The sequence below is a fragment of the Polyodon spathula genome, chromosome 18, assembly GCF_017654505.1.
Source record: "Polyodon spathula isolate WHYD16114869_AA chromosome 18, ASM1765450v1, whole genome shotgun sequence".
NCBI lineage: Eukaryota > Metazoa > Chordata > Actinopteri > Acipenseriformes > Polyodontidae > Polyodon > Polyodon spathula.
Window position 1 is genome coordinate 2,183,296 of NC_054551.1, and position 18,604 is coordinate 2,201,899.

General features: G+C 40.8%; 1 protein-coding gene across 4 annotated transcripts; it reads left to right on the plus strand.

Annotated features, from left to right (window-relative positions):
* Positions 1–5,877: 5,877 nt before the first annotated feature.
* Positions 5,878–18,202, plus strand: LOC121331237 (equilibrative nucleoside transporter 4-like). Of its 4 annotated transcripts, none has more exons than XM_041278492.1 (11): positions 5,878–6,566; positions 9,156–9,354; positions 10,151–10,282; positions 10,672–10,785; positions 11,589–11,717; positions 12,167–12,241; positions 13,097–13,362; positions 14,520–14,646; positions 15,073–15,260; positions 15,538–15,778; positions 16,721–18,202. In XM_041278492.1, exons 2-11 carry the CDS (start codon positions 9,192–9,194, stop codon positions 16,861–16,863), a joined length of 1,578 nt encoding a protein of 525 aa, XP_041134426.1. In that variant the 5' UTR covers positions 5,878–6,566; positions 9,156–9,191; the 3' UTR covers positions 16,864–18,202. The 4 variants fall into 4 exon arrangements, with proteins under 4 accessions (XP_041134426.1, XP_041134427.1, XP_041134428.1 ...); XM_041278493.1 differs by having other exon boundaries at positions 14,523–14,646; XM_041278494.1 differs by having other exon boundaries at positions 13,097–13,353.
* Positions 18,203–18,604: the final 402 nt, after the last annotated feature.

Genomic DNA, 18,604 nt, shown 5'->3' on the forward strand with positions numbered 1-18,604 from the left:
CACCGAAATGTCAAGGTAGCTCAGTAATCTGAACAGAGAATAGATAAGTGACAATTATCTACTGTTCCCTTTGGTGTAGCAGGACCAAAGCCTAATCTTCGTGGGCAATTACCTGTTAATAATGGCTTTATTAACACTCTGTATACACTTGATAGCTTAATGAAGGTTTCTTATAAAAGTGACATGTTTCAAAATAAAAGCTCTTACTAAGGTAATAATAATCACAACAATAACAAGTAACAACATCAACCACACCCTACTGCGCATAATTACATGATTACGGAATGATTCTGTCCAATCAACTTGTTGGAATTTTACAAGGGGTTTTACAGTGATTTATATCAGACCTGTAGGTTTTTATCAAACCAGTTTGCAGAATGTACAATCTGTCGTGTGCCTGTATATGGCTAGATAGGGTCTGTTTGCCTGTGTACTGTGACACTGCAATGAGGAGAGCAATCTTTGCTTTTCCGCATTGTTGTGTAATATTGAGGTGATGAGAGTAGAGGCTGTTGTTTGAAATGGGTTTATATTTGCTGCTAAGTTAACTCAACAGAACAGAGTAAATAGACAACCTGAAAGGATAATTCTGTATGCAGAATGAACAGCAGTATATAAACAATGCTATCTGGAATGCCACTCATGAATTAAGTACCATACTCCCCCATAGAAACAGACCTTAAATAAAAGTGACCCTGTTTTTTTCACGGATAGATCCCTCTTACATTTCTATTGAGTAAGTGTTGCTTAGCGACACAGGTTGTTATGCCAACAGGAATAACAAAAAATGTGAGAGAAAGAGGGAGAGAGAGGTTATCGGTTACAATTTAAAACCATGAGCCTGACTTCTCTCTGAAGATGAGAGTTGGTATTTTTAGGTCACTATTACAATTTTTACCTGAAAAAGATTTAACCACGCAGGACTGGAAGAAATTATGGGAACGGCCATAATATTATGTGCATATGTTAATCATCAAGCATACAAAAAGTGATATGCCACTTCTGTTATAGTCACCTCTGTTATGTACCATATAGTAAACTTCCTAGATTAAGCAGGATACACAATCCACTGTAGGTCTCTACAGCTGATGTAGGACCTTGGCAAGCCACTGACGATGAAAGAGGAAGAGTTAACAAGAATGATGAGGATAATGTTAAGGACTTAAAGGGACTGATCACGACCCGCAAAAGGTCTAAATGGACAAGTAGCAGCTATGACTGTGGAGCCTGCTAACTACAACATGCTGTACCCAGTGAGCAGTGAAACAACACAGCAGCCGCAGTGCCCGGTGCAGACTATGGGAAGCTTCGAGAAGTTCCAGCTGCATCTTTCAAACTGGGCTTGAAGTTTCAATGAATGCTGATTACTTCTTGACAGCTGATAGTTTTATTAACCCAAACAGCGCAGCACTTCTGTTCGTCCTCAGCTGGCGTCACATGCTGGCACAGGAATGCAATTTATCAAGCAGCCCAGAGTGGTTTATCTTATGCAAAATGATTTCACACTGAAAATACTTTCTCTTCTCCAGAGAACTCATTGCTGTGAGTGAACACTATAAAAAAAGAAAAAAAATATTCACACGCTGGGTTACTTTATAACTAATTTTCTGCACAGAATAGACGCCGTCCACTTTAAATCCATTAAACCCTTTTCAAATAATCACATTTCTTTCATCGAGGCTGTTGAGCTGCGAGAAGATATAGAAGCTTAGGGTGAGTCTGGTGAAATAGCATACGACAGTGAAACAACATTTTAATATTAAAATACTGGTGCAGTCTGGAGGGTAAGAGCGTTTAACTGCAGAATGGGGGGGCAGAGAGAGAGAGAGAGAGAGAGAGAGAGAGAGAGAGAGAGAGAGAGAGAGAGAGAGAGAGAGAGAGAGAGAGAGAGAGAGAGAGAGAGAGAGAGAGAGAAGAGAGAGAGAGAGAGAGAGAGAGAGCCCAACACAGAAACAATGCACTTCCCAGTCCCTTACTTGTGTCCTAACCACCATACGCCAGAGCCAGGCTCATTCACACAACAGTTATTAACTGGTCTACTGCTGCATTACATTTTGTTCTTTGCTTTTATGGAAGTGTTTTTTTTTTTTTTTTTTTTTTTTGGGGGGGGGGGGGGGGGGGGGGGGGGTTAGAGTGGGGGGAGTCAATACTGGCATAAACAATATTACTGCAGAGTGCAAATAGTTGTTTAGATGCTTGAATGCTTGAAGCTAATTGTTAAGCGTATAATGCATTATTCAACCAAAACCACCTTTGCTTGCAGGTGATAAATGACACCAGTACAGTAACTATTGGTTTTATTAAATATTAATTCATTTTTAGGAATTAAATATTCAAGTTCTGGGTATACATCAAAAGCTTAGTTAATGCAGCCTTCGCCAGCAAATGCTCTAAATATGGTTGTACTATTTGCAATTGAAAAGGTGACCAGGAGAAGATGATGCTACAGTCTAGGGTGCAATATTTCTACTGCATGCTGCCTCATCTGGGACAAGGTTAATTAAACGCTTAATGGCAAACCCCCTCCCCCAGATCTTAGTAATTCAGCCGTGCTGTTGCAACAGACTCAGATTTGAGAATAGTAAAGTAAAAACAGGTAGTGAGGGTATGAGGGATTTTACAGACTTCGTTTTCTGTTTCTAAAAGTAAGCACCATATTTGACACTAGTCGTGCTCCTTAAAAACACAAATCATATCAAGTTATTTCACAGCAGTGCTGCGCAACGAGGTCTGCGCTCTGAGAATAACCTCGGGGCTGTAGCAGACTCATTGTGTGCGGTTCAGTCCTACCTGGTGGGTTGTGGTCCTCCGCGTCCTGTCATCGTTACTGCAAGACCTCCTAGTACTCAACGCTAACGCAACCGAACTGGAACGCTGTCATTAATTTGCTATACTGTTCAAGGTAAAAAAAAAAAAAAAAAAAAAAAAAAAAAAATAAATTTAGAGAATCAAGGTTGTTGACGAAGTAAATAAAGCGAAACCCAGTTTGCAAGGAGAATTGATAAAGATACTGACAAGGAACTAACACTTAGCGAGACCGTTTTTCTTAAGCGTCCGCTGGGCTTTGTGTTTCTTTATTTTGGGCCCCAGCAGTACAGACTGCATTAAACGTTTCCATTCTGTGAAAGCTCGTCATTTCTCTCCTTTTTATTGCGTATTATTGAAAATAAGCGTTTTGAACTCGGCTAGGGTATTATTATTATTGCGTTTCTGCTTGCCACAACAGTATTGATTGAAATGGTTTCAAGACTCGCCTTCCATAGAATACACAAAGCTCTCTGTAGACAATAAAGACGCCAGGGGCTGATTGAACAGGAGCAGTTCTATAGCTATTCTAGTGTGGGGAAATAGCATCAGGCTTCATAATATTGAGGTTTCCCTACGCACCCTTGTGTTTACAAAACCTCTACAAGGGGTAAAGAAAAAACAAACAAAAACAGAACAGAAAGCTATAAAAACAACGAGCAATCGTTCCCAGAGCAGCACACACACACACTTAAAAAAAGCACAAGCTTTTGAAGGTTAATATCAATACATGTCTTGAAACATACATCAAATCTGTCTCCCAACACCGTGCAGTAACATTTAAATCCACCTCGATGTTATTAATGTTTGTGTCTACACTTCACAGTTGATGCTGCCCTAGAGCTCAATGGCTCACAAATGCATTGTTTCCCTAATTGGATCTATTTGTCATGCTGACATATTGGCTGTTTTGTCAAATCAATTAGCTAATAGCAAAACTAAAGTATAGAGGAGATTTTAATTGAAAACTGCTATAGAAATGCAAGGGTGCGTGCGCTGGGATTCTGGTCACGGAGGCAATTTCGTTAAGTGACTGTAGAAGAAAGGGGTGTAAAAAATATCCCAGTTCAGGCACTGGGAAAAAGAAACGAAGAAAATCTCCTGCATTCTTCACTGAAGAGATAATTAGCCAGGTACAGTAACCGCTGTGACTGATCATGTAAAACATTACGACTGAGCGCCCAGAGCAAACACGAAGACAGATAAATGAAAAGAAAACGAAGCGCTTAGCAGTACAGGTCTACATAGCCTTGATAGCATACATCATTTTTAAACAGGCATTTTGACGACACTATTGTAACAAATTCCATTCTTGGGAAAGTGGAACAATTTCAGGTCATTACAATTAACTCACAGCAATGTAGAGTTAACATACAATATATAAATATGAACATAGTAACATGGGCTAGGGGTTAATACCAAAATCAGCACAATGAATAACAGACAGATGATGCTGTATTGTATAACAGGCTGTCTGTATTGGTAAGGCATGGCCAATGAACTGAGATTACTTTGTTATCCTTTAGCTTGTACACCATATAAATATAAAACAATCAATTTTCCTTGGTAAAGTTCAATTAACAATTAACCAGTGTGCTTGTAAAAAAAAAAAAAAAAAAACAGGTCGTAATCCATAATCCGGTACTGCATGATGAAAGCAGTGCTTTCCTAAGTGCAACATTCATTATTTTACCTTAGCTGATGAGCTAACGCACTTAGTGTTAGCAGAGCAACCCCAATGAAACGTGTTCAGAAATAAAAAAGTCAGCATTGTGGGACTTGGAAGGCATCTATTTTACCTTTTTACCATTACACCAGTGTTTCTTAATTGTGTGCATGATTGCTACATGGAACGACTGTTTAAAAATATCAGAATTCATAATCACGATGCCCTGGGTATTAATGATTATTAATAAGACTACAGAGATGGGGTGGGGGGGGGGGGGGGGGGGGGGGGGGGTTTGCACAAATACCTGCAGCTGTATGCTTACACTGTTATGTGTGGCAAAGAGAAGAACACTTTGTATTTTATAGTTCTGACAAAACAATATTTATTCTGGTTCTCAAACATTTGTCCCAGCAAGCATATTTATATTATTATATTATTATATTTGCAGGCCCTCAACAGAGATAATGTATCAGTTTTTCAAGGATGAAATGGGGAGCTAAAAAAATCTGGAGATAGAAAAAAACAACCATTATCGAGGACACAAATCACATTGACAGCTGTCAGGGTTGGCCAGTGATTCTCATTGTGTAATATACCCTGCATTACAAGAAGGAATCTTTTTATTCTTCTTTCATCTTGCACGGGCATGTGCACAATACCCTGCCTTTACAATGCAATACATCCTAGCTGCTCCTGGAATCCTCTGTTCTCTTTCTGGGAAGAATGACAATGTAAAATTAAATTTGCTTCTTAGCTCGCCTTTGTGATAACCCTAAGCCGCTGATTGGATATGACATTTTAAAAACTGCCTGTACTGTGTGCTGGGTGCCAGTGTGTTAGTGTCTCAGCTGCTGTCAAAATAAACCCCAAAATATATACAGGTTCGACGGATAGAAAGCAGGTTTGTTTAAAGCTGCACAGGCACAATAATAAGTTCCCACTCCTTCAGTCTACACACGCACACACACACACAGACACTATACACAAATACATTAGCAAGGTCCTGTTCTAAATCCCACCTGTCAAGCAGTTCTAAAGGGTGCAGTTTTGAAAGACGCACATGCTAGAGCAAACATGTATTCCATCTCAGCAATGTCTTTAGGGTCACTGCATGCCATAGGCTGCAAAGCGTGTCAGTCGTTAGGGGAAACTGCTGGTTGGTTGACAGAAAAAGCCCAAAGGGCTCGAGAGAATTTCACTCTTCTGGTGAATTGGCCACGTTTAACAGAGCAAAAGCAAGGCACCCAAAGGCTTTTTCAAAGCTATTTATTAAACAAATCCATACATAGACTTGCCTCTGATTGCTCAAATGCAAGCATTCTGTTTGACACAAAGTAAGTCAAAATCTGCACTGATATCTCTGGACTTCCCACAGGATTCATGGTCCCTATCTTCACTGCAGTGTAGACAGACTGCACCACAATTCTGAATGCCTCCTAATGCAACTTGACAAGCACAGGGGAGGCTGGATGTGGCTGGATATTGCACACAGACCCAGATCAGACACAACCTCTGAAAAAAACACCTGCCACAGCACTGTCAACTGGCTATACAGGCCTAGTTTTACTGTAATTCAAAGTGACTTGCAAACAGGGAGCTTAAACGTATTACAGAATACATGGCATGGATTCTACTTGTTTTGCAGTAATGTTGCTCCACAAGCACCCCATCTAATTATTATATATGCAAATCTATATACATGTTGCATATGATCTGGTGGTGGAAAGCATGCTGGGCTAGGCCACGTCAAATGCTCCTAAATGCAATTTTATTGTCTTTATTTTTGCACGGGTGCCATTAGCCGCCGCTGGCAGGGTGCTGGCTTGGAGTTCTATAGTCTTTCAGAGACAGCGAGCTGGAGGCTCTGTCCAGTGGGAGGGATAGAGCCAGGCAGCGCTGAACCGCTCTTCTCGCTGTGATTTTCCCATCTTGATCTACAGCAGCTCGACTGAAATTAACGTAGCAACCGAGGACCTTTCTGACGCATGGATCTCATCCTTAAAGATGGCACATCTGATACACAGTGTGATTTTCTTTTAAGGGGAATGAAATCGTAACAAACCCAGGGATATAAAGCTTTCTGCAAACGGAGGTAAGGAGAGATAACCTGTTGTGCGTTTTCAGACATAACAAAGCTTTTAGAAACCGATGCCGTTCTGTACTGTGTACTGTAGCAGAGCTTTTAAAAAAGTGCAAAATAAAAGAAAAATCACTATGCAAATACGAAAGCGGTCAATGTTGTTTTCTGTTTAGGGTTTTGTAAATGCGAATTTTATAGATTACAGTATTTGTTTCAGTTTTCAATAACGCAGCGCGAAACATTGCACGCCGAGCATTAATGTATATTTTATGGCTGTTTGTTTATTTATATTTTAGCAGCTCCTTTTTTAAAAACAAAAAATGTTTGGGCTATAAAATGAATATTAATTGGTCGCAGAACTGCAGTTGTAAAATAAGTTAATTATAGGAATGAATTAGAAGATTCGTTATATATTCATTTTATTATCCGTCAAACTCGCATGTGTATAATGTAATGTATAGTGTGGATTGTCATTAGTTTTGTTTTCAGCATTATTGTATTTTAATTACTCGAAATTGCAGAGTTCTGTTCGCAGTCCAGAAATACTGCACTTAATTTAAGGAGATTTACGCCACCTAGTGTTCATAACGAGAATGCAAACACAACGTACATTAAAACAGACCCAACCACCGCTGGTTGAGTTAGTTAAGTACTTAATACTGACAGGAATGTCGATTTTTAGCAGTAATACACACACACACACACACACACACACACACACACACACACACACACACACACACACACACACACACACATCTAGTATAGTGTTGTAAAGGTATGCCGTTTGAAGGTGGATTTTGAAAAATGTGAACAGCAACAGATTTTTGGAACTGCTAATATGGCGTTATTTCGTGGGACCAAACACATTTTGAACAGACGTTAGCAATCAGAATTTGTGTTCTGGAGCGTGTTGACAGGTTGTTATAAATTTCCAACGCATTTAGGACGAAAAACTACAGTATAATGCAATGGAAACGAATATGACCTTCAAATGAAAGTGTAAATGACCGATGAGACGTAAATTACATTTTAATCATTACCTAAAAGCCTTGTCCGAGTTAGTCACGATAGACTGTTTTTTTTTTCATTTATTGCAATAGACCAAGAGATACGTGAAAACATAAATTATTAATATTAATAACGCCTTTATTAAATCTATGTTACCCATGGTGGTCCTACAGTAGCCGTATTAGCAGTTTAATTGCAGCGGTTCTATTATTGCGTCCAGTATTGTAATTATTCCAGAGATTGAAGTGTGATGGACAGCCAGCATTGCTAACTATGGAGAGGTGCCAGGGCTTCAGGAACTACGTTAGAGGCTGCAAATACTGTACATTAAGCATGTGTCTTTCTTAGAACAGTGCTTATATAGAACAGTGGTTATATATCATATCCTTCAGCTGGTGGCTGTATGCCGAAAATCTTGCCTTGTTTATCATTGAGAAATATATTACTACCGCTCCTGCTTAAAGCGGCTTGCCCAGTTTGTATTGTACGCCGTTCCTGTGCAATATGAAATAAGACTACACGGAAAGGTTGGGGTGTAAAAGGGTCATCTCGCAGAAATGACAACTCTGAGTTTAGTATGCATCGTGTCGCGTATCATTGCACAGTATCGCAAGTATCTGCACACTACCATTCACTCACACTGCTTAACATGACAGTGGGTGTCCCTGCTAGTGGCATCAGAGTAGGGATTTGCGTTCCAAGGTCACAAAATTGATTTATGCAGAAAAGTGCATTTTAGATACTGCCAGTCAGAACTCACTTTCAACGTGTTAGACATTATATAAAATCTGTGCTTTCCTCCTGAAATGATTGACGAACGAAGATTTAGGCTTGAAGGCAGTGAAGCTGTTGTTGCAATCTATAAGCACAGATAATAGGGTGTTACTTATTGCCTATTGCGATGTAACTGATGCGACCGTGTTTGAAATTCATAAAGGCAAACAGAGTCGAGGCTGATTTTAAAATGCTTTTAACATGGAGGTCAATTACCTTGCTTGACATAGGATTCATCAAGATCCTGTTTCAACTCTGTTCCCTTCGCTTTACTGCAGATTCACAGTATACCATTTTTTTTGACATGCTTTAAGATCAGTTACTTACAGTCAGCAGACAACGAGGGACCTTTTATAACAGCGTCCACCACTTTAAAGCAGACTGGACTGCACAATAGCATCTCTCTTTCAGGGCTGGTTTCTCAAACCTATTTACTCCAAAACTGTAATCTGCACCATTTTTTCAGATTGTTGAAAGGTGCCCAATTTAAAGATACCAACCCAGCAGAAATAAACAAATCGGCTCTTTAATCTGGGAGCTTGTGATTAGTCTAAAATAGTTTATCACAAGAAGGGAGACTGATTGGTTGGCCGACTGTAATTTAAATACTTTGGAAGGAATTTAAAATGCTTGGTAAGCCCGGAAAGCTCTTCTGTACTCAATGACTGCATCTGGGTGATGAGAATTAAGACGCTTTCAGTATGTGCTAAACAGACTGGATTTGCAGCATGCACAGAGTAGCGGTAACATTTGTGCAGATGCTTTAGCCGTTGCCCAGAAAAGCACTCCCTCACTCTGCTGTCTGTTTGGGTTTAGAGCACAGAAGTCGTGGAGAGACACAGGGGTGCGAGGATGGGCTCTGTGGGAGCTGAGAGACGGAAGAGGGGCACGCCTGCCTTGACTCCAGATGAAAACGTGGTGATGAGTTTCAGCTTCGAGAGCTACCAGCTGGAGGAGGAGGACAGCATGGCTAAAGACATCACTGACAAGGGGGTCCTCACCTTCACCGAACCCGGTAACACAGCTAGGGCCTTGTAAAGGATGACCCTTAGAAACGTTTCAGAACCAGCTTCAAGACTTCTCTGCATGCAGGCCTCTGAATCTGTTTAGGCCTGTGTACGTTTTAATTGTGCATGAGTGAGTTTGCTTGTATTGTGTGACTTGTGAGGCCTGTGCAGCTGCCCAGACGTGTGTAGCATTGTATTTGTGTACATTTCACCCTGTTTTAATTTGGCTTTTGCAACTGTTTGTGTTTTTCTAAAACTTCTGTGACAGTAGATTTAGTATTAGTTTACATTTCTTAGATTTGGATTCAGTATGTAAATAGAGTTGAGTTGTCTCTGCAACCAAATATCAAATGTTGTTATTGTTGCTATGCGACCGCAGTTTTGCGATTCCCCTTGATTTTCCCAAATTGAGCTTGTATTTTTATTATTATTTTTTAAACCATGCTTTGTCTGGCCTGTCCAAGACGTGTTGCTAATGGAGAACACATCACTTTGAAAAGAGCACAATGTGATATAAAAGATCCCGAAAGTTCTCCACAGTGGCATCTTAGAATAGAGTTACAGGGATACAGGTTTACATTATTGTATTAATTGTGATATATTTTAGAGATGGAATGCATACCAAAATCTTCACAGGACATCAACCTGCTCACCTACTTCCTCAGAAATCAACCTGCTCACCTACAACCCTCACAAATTAACCTGCTCACCTACTTACCCTGTGATGTTTTAAGGTGTACTAATGCATTGTTGTAAATGACTGCTGAAGCATGCTCTTGTTAATTCAGTGTATTTTTTCTGCAGCGTTTGAAGACCCTGAGCCGGAGGACAGGTACCACGGGATCTACTTTGCAATGCTTCTCGCCGGGGTGGGGTTCCTGCTCCCATATAATAGCTTTATTACTGACGTAGACTACTTGCATCATAAATTCCAAGGTACTGCAATGGACCCCACAGAGTAACGCTTCCTCCTGTCCTGTGTTGATTGTAAACAGCACCAGTAGAATGAAAGGCAGCTTTGTCTCTTTTCTCTTTGGTTAAAATTCTCTCGGTGCTAATTCATTATTTATACATGCATTGTACTCTCGTTTTCTCTGCTTGCTGTTGTTCATTTATTAGAGTGTTTTGGGATGACTGTCATGAAAGGTACCTTATCAAAATCAAGAAATGTAATTTATATAACCATATATATAACCATACCATGAACTATTTGGTCACCTAATGTACAGTACAGTACAAATGATAGAGTAGTGAAACAGAGAAGGCGTGCTAGTTTGTATGGTTAGTTTCAGTCTAGATTAAACACATTATTATTGTTTTTACAGGAACTTCTATCGTATTTGATATGAGTCTCACTTATATCCTGGTGGCCCTGGTGGCTGTGATACTGAACAATGTCTTGGTGGAGATGCTAAGCCTGCACACCAGAATAACTGTAGGTAAGAAAGCAGTGTAACGTGAGACAGTTACAGGACAGAAGCATCCAGTCACAAGAAAATCATTTAAAAATGCCTAACCATGTTTTCATGTACAGGCTTGTCAAAGATATATTGAAAGGTTGCAACATTCAGGTTGAATTCTGTTCTGTGCCAATATAGCTGTAAAATTGCCTAACTGTACAAACAATGAACTGACCTTGAAGCAGGAGGTAGCAACAACCTCTCACACAAAAGCATGTGGTGTTCGAGCGACTCCTTCAAGAATTATTGTGCGTCTGCAAAACCAGAAAGCCTCCCTCTGATGAAAGCTTAATAAGAAAGCTTAATAAGAATGCTAGTGCCTTTTAGTGGCACTATTTGTGATTCCCTTTCATCAAGTGAATATTGTTAGTTCCCTTCTTTGCCTGCTTCATGAGAAGCAGAGGGAGACACTGAAATCTTTTATCTTGGATCCCTTTCCTTTTTCATCCTTGATGCAGTAGTTTATCAAACGTGGCCTTTTGTACAGCAGCAATGCTAAAGCTGCTCTTTTCCCCAAAGCCAGTTCACGAACGCTGCTCAATTTAAAATGAGTGTTTATTGTAATTAAGCTTCATTTGGCAGAACACCACTGACAGCTGTGAAGCAGCCTACACTGTCTGAGTAAAAGCTGGAGTCACAGCAGCATTTTGAATTGCTTTACTGGGAAGGAGCAATAAATCAAACTTATGTGCCTGAAAAAAAGGAAGAAAGGTAGCTACCAAAATGTAACAAACGCCTTGCTTTATGGCACTGTTTCTTTCTGTTCTGTCTCTCGCTTTCAGGTTATCTCTTTGCCGTCGGGCCACTCCTGTTTGTAAGTTTCTTTGACGTTTGGTTGGAGAAGTTCACGGTGAAGCAGGCCTACGCAATTAACCTGGTGGCGGTGGGGGTGGTGGCCTTTGGATGCACAGGTAAAACTTTAGAAATACCTGAAGACAGCAGACTTGTATCACTTCAGCACAGGAAGAGAAACCAACAGCTTGTAACTGGGAATGGATGTATAGGCTATTACCAATTTCAGTGGTTCTCAAACTGGGGTCCTGGGGGCATGAGTTTACTTATGTATTTATACCTTTTTAAATTTGCGGGGTCCATATTCCAAACTATTTTTAATGAAAAGGTCTACAAAGCTTGAGAACCTCTGACCAATTTTAAGATATTGCAAAGACGCTGTATCTAAGCAAGTTGGATTGGGAGCATTCCTGAACAAAACAAGACGCATGTGTAGATAAATCTTAATGAAAAGATCCAGCTTTCAGATTATATTTACTTTTCAGTTGAATAGGACAGGTGTTTCTGTGCCCTAAAGGTGCTTTCAAAAGGTTCATAATGCTGTCTTCTCTGAATTCCACCCTCACAGTTCAGCAGTCCAGTTTCTATGGCTACACAGGGATGCTGCCCAAGCGTTACACACAAGGCGTGATGACTGGCGAGAGTGAGTACGATACTTGTTTAATAAACATGGGTTCAGATGGAAGCAAGTGTGCAGATAATTATACAAAACGAGAGAATTACTGAGATGTGCATGTTCAAGAAAACTGTGAAAAGCATATCAGGAATGGGGCATCCTTGAAATAGGAGCTTTGGAGAGGCAGGTGTAAAGAGTGGAGTTGATGTGGGCAAAAGGGAAACATACACGTTACTATAATTTGAGAGAGTCTCAATGCAAGAGCTTTTTGGAAACCCAGATAAAACGTGTTTGAAGTTTCCGGCAGGCTGTGATAGTAATAGCAGAGAACAGGCCCTCACACTGAAGAGGTGTTATAAAAGCTGCTAATGGAGCTTCATGACTTGAAGCGTGGAATTTCAGCTCTGTGCCTACTGTTCAAGACACATGCATGCAAGGTTTGATAGATTGTGATGACATGTACTGACGCCTTCCTGCAGATGTGGGCAAAATCATATTCAGGATGATATAATATTTGAATTTCTATATCTGACACTGGACAAACCTTTAAAATAATGAACAAATAGTTGGCCCGTAATGGCCTAGTAAAAGTTATCTATCTCTACTATTTCTTAGATTCACGTCCATTTCTATGTCAGTCCTATTCAAATCGTTTGATTTATTCATCAATTAAACAGTTCTTTGTTATAATGCAATGATCAGATGATCATGCCTATATGTTTTCTTGCGATCTGAGGTGTGTTGTTTGGTAGCATATTTCTGCCACAGTCTGTAGTACAAACCCAATGAATTGATCTCCGATGTGATATTTCTGCCACAGTCTGTAGTACAAACCGAATGCATTGCTCTCCGATCTGATTTTGACTTCACTGTTGGACTCAGGCACTGCTGGGGTGATTATATCCCTGAGCCGCATCTTCACGAAGCTGCTGATCTCCGATGAGAAGATAAACACCATGACCTTCTTCTGCATCTCAATCGCTATCGAGCTCTTGTGCTTCATACTCCACCTGCTGGTGAGGAGGACCCATTTCGTGGACTACTACACCAGTCGCTCTAAACAAGGGATTGCAGAAGTCAGGGGTCACACAGACCCAGGGACAGGCTACCGAGTCCACCATGACATCATTACAGAGGAAGTAAGATTTGTAAGTTTTTTTTCTTTCTGTGGTGTATAAAACTCTTATAGGCCGACTACGAAATATAAAAACGCATGCAGCTTCTCGGATTTGACATGGATTTATTCTGGATATTCTGTATTTTGTCAGTATTAACCTTAGCATGTATATTTATGTCTGAAATCTTTGCTTTGACTGGCTAGTATTAAAATGTATTTGGCGTGCCTTGTGCTTTAAAAGGGCACATTAGAAACGTGATGCAGCATGCCAATGAACCATCCTGTAACAATGCATTGGAAAAAAATAAATGAAAACCCACAGAAGTAATCGTTTATCACTTGGGAAGGTATTCCTGCCAGGAGGCATGTTAGGTGTTAGCTTCTGCTGCCCCTAAAATGATTACTTAATGGAGCAGGAGTTCTGGAGTTCCGATAGTGTCTTTGGCTCTGAGGTTATCTGCAGGCTTTCCTCGCCTCTCTCCCTTATCTCCCATCACTCGTACAGCGCATATCTATTCTCTTCTGTCTTGCATCCCCAATCGCAGCAGTGCATGAGGCAGCTTTGGCACTTAGCTGGCTCTGCAGATGTCCTTCTCGATTTTTACTTTTTCAATTTGGTAGAAAAGCCTGCAACTTTCATGAAATGAGGTCCAGCCAAAAGAGATATTAAAAGCACAATCCAGCAGCCGCAGTGGAGAGATTCAGGTCAGATTGCTCCCTGATGACCACTACAGGTGCCATCTGTACTTAAACTTCAGTTGAAAGCACAATTATTCAGTTTTAAACATGTCACAATATTTGCAGTCTTCAGAAATGCATTTGTAACGTGTACACCATATGTGTGTGTGTGTGTGTGTGTTTTAGATACAATAGATTTGTTATTATTGCATAGGTTTACACACCTCCACACACCTGCACACACCTCCACTACCCTATTGACTGATCCCAATACAGTTGAGGTCCTGTGACATGAACTTGGCCAGCAAGCTCTGACAAGGTGGTTCCAGAATCCAGCTATCTCACAGATCTGTCTTTGAGCTGTCCCATGCATGGTGTGAATCTTACAAAAGCAATATGACTGCTCTTTCAGTTCTACAAAAGCAAGCAAAGCCAACAGGATATTTTGCCTGAATTCATCGGACCGTCGGTAGAATTAGAGCGCTTTAGCCACTCTGTCATTTTCCCAAGGAGAACGGTCCGGTAGGAATCTCGCCCACCGATGTCGGAAAGGAGGTGGATCTGTCCGGCACCGGCTCGTACGTGAGATTCGATGTTCCCAGGCCGAAAATAAAGAGGAGCTGGCCTAGTTTCAGGGGTGAGCGAAATTACATTCGAAGCCTTAAGGGGCCCACAGTAGACCACAGTAGACTACAGTAGACCATTTAGTTCAGGCAACCTTAGTGTCAGCCCAAGTGTTCTGACAGCAACAGTTTCTGAGATAATGTCAGAGCTATATAAAAACAATAGCAAGATAACCCAACTTAACTAGAGCAATGTCTGAGGTGGGATACACAGATATTGCCATATGTACTGTATAAGATAGATGATTCCAGGCTATTATGCACAATTTTTGACAGACGTCAGCACTTCTGTTGCATGTTATATATACACATGTTGTAAATACGTATGCTAGCTACTAACTGTAAATTTAAAATGCATTGTTTAGTAGTAGTAAATAAAATTGAAGCTTGTCCGCCTTCAAAGTTGATGCTTAGCGTTAACTTGGACCTCTTTCTTTCAGACATGGTCCTGCACCGTTACATTGTGGCCCGTGTTATTTGGGCCTACATGCTCTCCATAGGGGTGACCTACTTCATCACACTCTGCCTGTTTCCTGGCCTTGAATCCGAGATCCGGAATGACACTCTGGGGGAGTGGCTGCCCATCCTGATCATGGCCATTTTCAACATGTCGGACTTTGTCGGCAAGGTCAGTCAATCCCAACAATGGGGCGCAAAACCCCATTTCCTTCTGAATAGTGATCTATATAACCATGAAACCCATATCACTAACCGGGCACTTGAGTTTCTTGAGCGTATTTGTAGTTTCTGTATAAGTATGTGAATGTTAAAGGAGGACGTGTATTATAATCACGTGAACACTGTCAGGGTTTAGTTCCTTCGCTATTAATCTAGTTTCTGTACTACTGGTGAACCCATTCTGGTTCCGACTGTCCTCGTTGACCTCCCCTTTTCTCTGGTTGCAGATCCTGGCAGCTTTGCCCTACGACTGGAATGGGACCCGTCTGCTCCTGTGCTCCTGTGTACGAGTGGTCTTCATCCCCCTCTTCATCATGTGTGTGTACCCCAACGGGAAGCCAGCCCTCAGCCACCCGGCCTGGCCCTGCATCTTCTCTCTCCTCATGGGCATCAGCAATGGATACTTTGGGAGTGTGCCTATGATACTGGCAGCTGGGAAGGTCAGCCCAGAGCAGCGAGAGCTGGCAGGTAGGTCTTGCAGTACCTGGGCAGGGAATCTCGATTTATTGAATTTCATTTTATACCTCCACCACTGGGGGGAGCGGTTGACTAGTTCTGGTAAAAACTTTCACATTAAAAGATTAAAAGAATGTTATTGACTTGCTGTTCCTAGTTCAGAATTCAGGGTTCTTAGAGTTGAGGCTTTTGCTGTATGTACGCAAGCTGACGGGCAGAATAAAGTTAGTTGGTTATTTAATCGTGGATATTACTCCTCAGTCAATAAGATCAAATACAATGTCATTTAGTTGTACAGAAAGGTTCAAGTGAGTTACAAAATCAGTGAAGTCTTTGACGATATTTTTTCTCATAACAGGAAAATGAATGAGTTTCTTTTATAGTGCTATAATAATTAACTTAACCTAATGAAAATGAGTCAGGGGAAAAAACAATATACACAAAGATAACTACATAGGGACTCTGTTTTAATAATCTTAACTTCTGCTGGTGTTTACCTCCAGGGCCAGTTTGTATTGACACACGTTTTAATATTACCACATACAAGGAAAACTCAGTCCTCACAAAATCAGGTTTCTACGTTTCAAGTTTCCGAATTCGAGCCCTCTGTGTCGTGTTTTTAATACAGTTAGTACGATTACCTTTTAACTGGGGTAAAACCTTTTTTTTATTAAAGATCTAAAGCAAATGACTTTTTAGTTTAAAAAAAAAAAGTCTTTGGGGGGAAAATATGAATTGATTCAATAAAGAGCCAACGTGAAGCAAGGGTTTTTTTTATTTTCTTACTGGATTGTCTCTTCAAAGATGAGGTTTTTGTCCCCAGTAAACACAGTACTGTGTTCGCTCATCTTATTGAATGCAAAATGCAATTAAATTGGCACATAATGGAGCTGCAGCTGTCCACTTGGCTTTGTTTCTGTGTTATTATCGCCTTTAATCTCTTTCGCTCTGCAGGCAACACCATGACGGTCTCCTACATGACTGGTCTGATGCTGGGATCTGCCATTGCTTATGCTGCCTACAGCCTCACCAGCACTGCGAACGGCAGCTGCTTCCACACTGAAACCATCAATGGCTCTTTCACCTCAGGATACTGAGTGTACAGAACATCCCTACCCTGATAACATCAGTCATTACGTTAACATTGAGGGCGACCGCAGTCTGTTACTAGGACTGAGAAGTACAAAGGCTAGTGTAGATAATATTAAACCCAACTCCCCACAGAAGGTTGGTTCAGAACTACTCTGACCAGCTGGCATTTGGCTGGTTTGAAACCAATGGAAAAAAAAAAAAAAGAGACAAATTTAGTTCTGCTTGTGCTTTGCTGTGCTCCCATTGCCTGGCCTTGTTGTTATAGTACGTGGTGATGTCATTCTCCATTTCATGCTGCTGGAAGCCAGGAAGTCATGTGTAGTGTGTGTGTGTGTGTGCGTAGTGACATTACCACTACAATGGTGCGTCATGCTGCTTTGCTGTTTTGATTTTAGGTTTTGGATCCTAGTCAGAGGTTTTGTGTGGGTAATTCAAGAACTGCGAAAGCTAGCAGTGTGCTCTAGGAATAAGCAACAGAAGATCAGATTGAAAGCTGATCAGCCAAATAGAAAATGAACTGTTTGCACCAGCAGCAACCATTTTGTTTCTGGAGACTCCAAATCTACAGCAGACCTCCTGAGTTAAAGCAAATGGGCAAAAATAAATCCTCAAACACCCTCATGCCAATGTGAATTGAATATTGTGGTTTTCCCTATCTGAGACACAGTGAAAATGATCATACCCATTTTGCATGCAGTTTGCAAGGGGAAAAAAAAAAAAAAATTGGGAACTGGTACATGTTGTGAAACACAGAGCTAAATGGAGGGCATTAAAAAGACACAAACAATACCAGACCTCCAAATATTTGTTATACATTTCCCTGCTTTCTTCAGCAACGGAAACTATTGAAACTATGAAAGAAATGCATTTTAAACTGAAGACGATAAAAAATGAAAGACCAGGTCGGGTTTGGGTACTTACAATACACCAGTACCCATGTATCCTGGTACCCAAGTCTGCCTCTACACTTTACACAATGATTGTGTGAGTCATCATTAATCCAGTCAGACTTTTACCAGTTACTGCACTATTCAGATTGGATACTGTACAGTGCTGTGCAGCATGCCTTTCAAGGCTGGCTGGCAGTGGATGAGATATTTTGAAACCAGCAGCAATTTTAACATCCCGTGAAAGTAAAGATCTTGTGGTGCGGCATTTAGAAACTGAGCCGCCATCCTTGTTCGTGGTGTTTTATTCCCCTTTCAAATACACTAGCACATTGTGTCAGTCTCCATGCCTGTCATAAACTTTCCTTGCGATGTTATAACGTCTGGATTGTGCGGGCTGAAAAGACAGTGTCCACGTTTCTTTGTAAAATTTGGAAGTAAGAGTGCTGCTGGTCTTTTTAATACCACTCAAGGACAGCTGTTTTGAATACTCGCCAAACCTTAATAACATCAGTACTAGGTTAAACAGATTCATTCTGCAAGGTTCATTACAGTAAAGTGTGACCGGGTGGGCTTACCAATTTATATAAAATTCTGCATTCTAAAAGAATTAGTGTAATTACATTGAGCTCAACCGGATCTTGCCTGGAGTTAAATAGGGTGTTAACCTCATCAGAGCGCTTTCCAGAGAGACTGGACTGAGATTTATAAATCTGTGCATAACAAAGGCATTCCTGTAACCCATTTCACTAATCGAAGAGTCATTCGGGGTCCCCAAGCTGGAATTTGTCATGCCCTGAAGATGATTTATGCCCTCGTCTCTGCTTGCACCCCAGTACAGTCTAACATGGCAGATTTG